Raw genomic sequence first — 5661 nt, 5'->3', positions numbered from 1 at the left:
AGAGAGTTAGAAACATCGATGAGAGAGAAACATCGATCAGCTGCCTCCTGCACACTCCCCAAGGTACATGCCCTTGACCGGAATCGAACCCGGGACCCTTGAGTCCGCAGGCTGATGCTCTATCCACTGAGCCTAACCGGTTAGGGCTTTTATTGCTTTTTATTTATTTTTTAATATATTTTTATTGATTTCAGAGGAGAAGGGAGAGGCAGAGAGAGATAGAAACATCAATGATGAGAAAGAATCATTGATCGGTTGCCTCCTGCACGCCCCCGACTGGGGATCGAGCCCGCAACCCCAGGCATGTGCCCTTGACTGGAATCGAACCCGGGACCTTTCAGTCCACAGGCCGACGCTCTATCCACTGAGCCAAACTGGCTAGGGCTATTTTTATTCATTTTTAGAGAGAGAGGAAGGGAGATGGGGAGAGAGAGAAACATTGCTGTGAGAGCAGGACACCGATCGGCTGCCTCCTGCACACCCCCTACCAGAGAGGAGCCTGAAACCCGGACAAGTGCCCTGACCGGAATCAAATCTTTTGGTGCCTAACCAACTGAGCCACACCAGCCAGGGCTCTAAAGTTTTTCAAATTGGAGGCTTAAATCAACCATTTTCAGCCTTTCATCTCCTTTTGGATATTATGCACTTAAATCTACACATTTTCCTCTAAGTATGGCATTAGCTGCATCTCAAAGGCATCGGTATGTCATATATTCAAAACGTGTTTTGTTTTGTTTTTCTTTTACTCACAGGTTATTTACAAACTACAACTCAGGCAATGATACGGATGAAGCCCACAGAAATGATGTCAGGCCCTAGCCGGTTTGGCTCAGTGGATAGAGCATCCGCCTGTGGACTGAAGGGTCCCAGGTTCGATTCCAGTCAAGGGCACATGCCTGGGTTGCTGGCTCGGTCCAACGTGCAGCAGGCAGCCAATCAATGATTCTCCCTCATCATTGGTGTTTCTATCTCTCTCTTCCGCTCCCTTCCTCTCTGAAATGAATTAAAAAATATATTAAAAAAAAGAAGAGTCCTAACTGGTGTGGCTCAGTGGATAGAGCCTCCGCCTGCGGACTGAAGGGTCCCGGGTTCGATTCCGGTCAAGGGCATGTACCTGGGTTGCGGGCACATCCCCAGTGGGAGGTGTGCAGGAGGCAGCTGATCGATGTTTCTCTCTCATCGATGTTTCTAACTCTCTATCCCTCTCCCTTCCTCTCTGTAAAAAAATCAATAAAAATATATTTTTTAAAAAAAGAAGAAGAAGAAAAAGAAATGATGTCGGGTGTCAGAAGCCAGGCTCTGAAAGGTTACAGATGGCGGTGAAGCCCAAACACAGGTCAGATCTACTCTGAGCTGCCAGAAGCAGGATGAGATGGCCCATGGTGCGGGCGGAAGGCTTCCGGGGCTGCTAATATTGCTTCTTGATCTAGATGCTGGTGGCGTAAGAAAATTTAGTTCATTAAAAAAAAATAATCAGTGAGCTGTCCACGCCTGTGCATTTCCCATTTCAGATAAAGATTTTTTTTTTTTAAATACAGCAAATGCCGGGAAGGCCTTGACCATAGAAACCTCCTCCTCGCCCCAAACCCCAAATCCTGACCAGATCAGACCAGACCGCTGGATCCCGAGCCGGGACCTGGGCCACCAGCGGAAGATGCCACGCACCTCCCACGCCCGTCTTCTGCTGGGCGATGTAGGACTCGAAGCGCAGGCGGAAGCGGTTCTCGCCGCCCAGGCGGCCGTGGGTGCCATCGTCCACCAGGAGGAAGGCCGAGTAGTTGTAGTCCAGGGGGAACTGCACCCCGTCCTGGGGGTCCCCGCGCCACCGGTAACTCGCAGGGAACGAGCCCTGGGGGATGAGGGGCAGGACCAGGGAGTCTTTCCATCAGACCCAGGAGTCCAGGCCCCCAGCCCCTCCTCCCTCAGACCCAGGGGTCCAGGCCCCCAGCCCTCCTCCCTCAGACCCAGGGGTCCAGGCCCCCAGCCCCTCCTCCCTCAGACCCAGGAGTCCAGGCCCCCAAACCCCTCCTTTTCCAAGCCCCTGGGTCCTACCTTGGGGTTGGTGAGGGCCTCTCTATTGCGAACCACTCCCCAGGGGGCCACGCCCATGGCCACCACCTTGGTGCCCCCAGTGCTGGCTGTCTGGTGGTCCCGCACAGCTACGCCCACATGCCGGCCAATGCCTGTGTGCAGCCCCCCGGTGACAATCCAGGCCCCTACAGACACAAAGAGGGTGATGATGGTGAGTTCAGCAGCACACAGGTGCATAAAGACAGAGAGAGAGAACAGAGTGTGAGACAAGCACCCACACACAGAGAGGGGGGCAGGCAGCATCCCAGAGAAGTGGGGGAGACGAGCAGCCAGCCCCGGCCCAGGAGGCAGAGCCCCCCACCCGCCCTCAGTCACCTGTGCTCTGCGCGGCCCGCACCAGCCCGCTGCGCAGCAGGTCCTGCAGCCAGGTCTGGAGGATGGGGCCCCCCGACCCCCCCAACACTGACACCACCAGGTTCGGGGCCCGGAAGCCCCATGTGCGCGTGACCAGATTATAAACTGTAGCCGGATCCGTGCGGTCAGAGAGTCGGAGGAACTGTGGACACAGGGGAGGGGGGACACAGGAGGGGCACAGAGACCAAGAAGGAAGCAGAGGCCCAAAGAGACCCGGAGGGCGGACAGAGCCCCAGAGGGAGGACAGACACCCAGAGAGAGGGGGACACAGACACCCAGAGAGAGGGGGACACAGACACCCAGAGAGAGGGGGACACAGACCCAGAGAGAGGGGGGGACACAGACACCCAGAGAGAGGGGGACACAGACACCCAGAGAGAGGGGGACACAGACACCCAGAGAGAGGGGGACACAGACACCCAGAGAGAGGGGGACACAGACACCCAGAGAGAGGGGGACACAAGCATGCAGGCCTCACATTGCTGGCCTTGCGGCCGGCACCCATGAAGTCCAGGTCCCCGTAGGCATCGGTGGGCTTCTCCGTGGTGTGCAGGTCACTGTCCCACTCGGTCACCACGGCCGCCCCGAAGGCGTCCTCCACGGCCACGGACAGGTGGGCATTCCGGGGACGCCCGCACTGGCACAGGGTCCCTCTGAAGGGGAGGGATAGGGGGCGCGTGAACCCCAGAGGTGGCCCCCAGCCCCGAGTGTCTTGTCTTGGAGACGTGTCCATACTTCGGCCCGCGCCCCAGAGGCTGTCGCCGTCCCGCTGACCCCGGCCCTGCCCCTTCCTGGCCCCGCAGCCTGAGGAGGACACGGGCGGGAGGAGAGACAGCGCCTTGCCCACCAGGAGGACGGTGGGCCCTCGCTGCCCCGTCCACACGGACCATATTCACCGAGGAAAGAACCATCCAGAGAGGCTGAGGCAGCTGTGTGGCTTTGGGCGAGTGGCTTCACTTCTCTGAGCTAAATTCCCCCTCCAAGCAAAAGGCGAAAATAACACAGCCTGGCTCGTAGCACTGAGAGGCACCGGCAGCATCATGCAATGTTCCCTGGAATGAGGGCGACAGGCCAGGCGCTGCATGGGCTCCACGCAGAGCTGGAAATAACCTCGAATGACAAACACAGCGAGGGCGTCACTCCTTTTTCAGTCCTGGTTACTGCCCAGGGGAGCGGCTCCACTGGGGCCGGAACGGCGCGCCCAGCCCCGTGCACAGCTTTCTCTTTAACACAGAAAAGCCGGCTGCGGGCTCTGAAACGGGGCTGGCGACAGCTTCCGGCGAGGAGGCCAACACCTCTTTTTGGTTTTCATTGTAATAGTCTTTTGTGGCTCGTTTCTCTTTGCCGCAAGTGCATCACATATGATACTTTCCCCCCTAAACAAACATACACGCAGCCCAGTGATGGCGAACCTATGACACGCGTGTCAGAGGTGACACGCAAACTCATTTTTTTGGTTGATTTTTCTTTGTTAAATGGCATTTCAATCTATAAAATAAATATCAAAAATATAAGTCTTTGTTTTACTATGGTTGCAAAGATCAAAAAATTTCTATATGTGACACGGCACCAGAGTTAAGTTAGGGTTTTTCAAAATGCTGGCACGCCGAGCTCAAAAGGTTCGCCATCACTGACATAGCCCCTACTATCTAAATGCCATGGGCCAGAGGTGTTTTGGTTTGTTTTTTTTTAAATATGTTTTTATTGATTTCTCTTAGAGAGAGAAGAAGGGAGAGGGATAGAGAGAGAGAAACACCGGTGAGAGAGAAACACCAACCACTGGGGTCCACAACCCAGGCACGCGCCCTGACGGGGAATCCAACCGTGACCTCTTGGCTCATGGATCGATGCTCAACCACTGAGCCACACCGGCCAGGCCTAAAGATTTTTTAATTTGACTTTTAGAGAGAGAGGAAGGGAGAGGGAGAGAGAGAGGACCATCAATGTGAGAGCAAAACATCAGCTGCCTCCTGCATGCTCCCTCTCGGGGATCGAGCCCGCAACCGGGCACGTGCCCTGACCAGGAATCGAACCCGCATCCTTTCAGTGCCTGGGATGACACTCCACCAACTGAACCACCCCGGCCAGAGCCGGCACCAGAGTTTTAGAAAGCAAGGAACCCCGGTTTGGGGAAGGCGGGGTTTAGCTGCAAATGTATCTGAACCTCTTTGGTCCTCGATTCCAGAACGGGGGACCCGCGTTTACACAAAGGCAGTGAGTGAGCTGTGGCCTCAGGACCAGCTTCATGGGAAGGACATGGATTTGATAAGAGCTGTGAAGACAGAACTTTGGTCAACAAAAGAATGGCCACCCGGTCCGCGAACAGAATACGCTCAGCCCAGCACCCGGCACAGAGGGAGCCTCGGGGGGACACACCCTTCCTCCTTCCGGGGTCTACCTCCAGGGTCCTGGCACGCCTCGGTTTACCCCCCTGATCCTTTCACCCATCTCAGCCTCGTCCCTGGACTCCCTTGTTCCCTTCCATCTACTTCCTACCAGCCCTTCCCTGCAAAACTTATCCAAGGAATGTTCCAGAACCCGAGCTGTCCATACAGAAGCCCCTAGCCACATGGGGCTCTCTATCTAATCTAAGAATAGACAAACATGGTAATTGACTGTACCTTCGCTACGCCTCCCATTGGCTAATCGGTGCGATATGCAAATTAACCGCCAACAAAGAGGGCGGCTAATTTGCATACTGCAGGCAGGGCAGGCCAGCATGAGCCGCCTAAGCCCCGCCCCCAGCCGGGAACCCTGTGTGCAGCCCTGGGCGGGCGGGACCCCCGTCTGCGGCCCTGGGCAGAGGGGCTTGGCGGCGCGATCGGCCCGAGGAAGCCCTATTCTTGCAGGAATCCTCCTGCAATGAGCTTCTAGTATTATCATATAGTTCTATGTTTTTTTACACTTACTTTGTCTTGGAGCTCTTTACATTTCAGCATATAGAACTATGTCCCTGTTTTTAGTCACCACTGGAAGTATCCCATATTGTTCCAAAAGTATTTTATCATTTCCATAAGATGGAGGTAGAATGTTACCATTTTATTTATAACTAGAGGCCTGGTGCACAAAAATGTGTACACTCGGGGGGGTCCCTCAGCCCGGCCTGTGCCCTCTCACAGTCTGGGACCCCTCGAGGGATGTCTACCTGCTGGCTTAGGCCCACTCCCCAGGGGATCAGGCCTAAGCTGGCAGTCAGATATCCCTCTGGCAGCCTGG

At 55.4% G+C, this 5661-nt stretch overlaps 1 protein-coding gene across 1 annotated transcript in view; it reads right to left on the bottom strand.

The window, feature by feature from the left end:
• Positions 1 to 5661, bottom strand: part of TRPM4 (transient receptor potential cation channel, subfamily M, member 4) — a 43919-nt gene that overhangs the window by 31265 nt on the left and 6993 nt on the right. Inside the window, exons 3-6 of the mRNA XM_014550430.1 lie at positions 2924 to 3098; positions 2407 to 2587; positions 2053 to 2216; positions 1666 to 1849 (exon numbers count right to left, since the gene is read on the bottom strand). Of these exons, the coding sequence (XP_014405916.1) occupies positions 1666 to 1849; positions 2053 to 2216; positions 2407 to 2587; positions 2924 to 3098 (704 nt within the window). The remainder of the gene's footprint in view (positions 1 to 1665; positions 1850 to 2052; positions 2217 to 2406; positions 2588 to 2923; positions 3099 to 5661) is intronic.

The sequence above is a fragment of the Myotis brandtii genome, unplaced genomic scaffold (genome assembly GCF_000412655.1).
Source record: "Myotis brandtii unplaced genomic scaffold, ASM41265v1 scaffold601, whole genome shotgun sequence".
Classification (NCBI taxonomy): Eukaryota; Metazoa; Chordata; class Mammalia; order Chiroptera; family Vespertilionidae; genus Myotis; species Myotis brandtii.
This window is presented reverse-complemented; position numbering and strand designations above follow the sequence as displayed.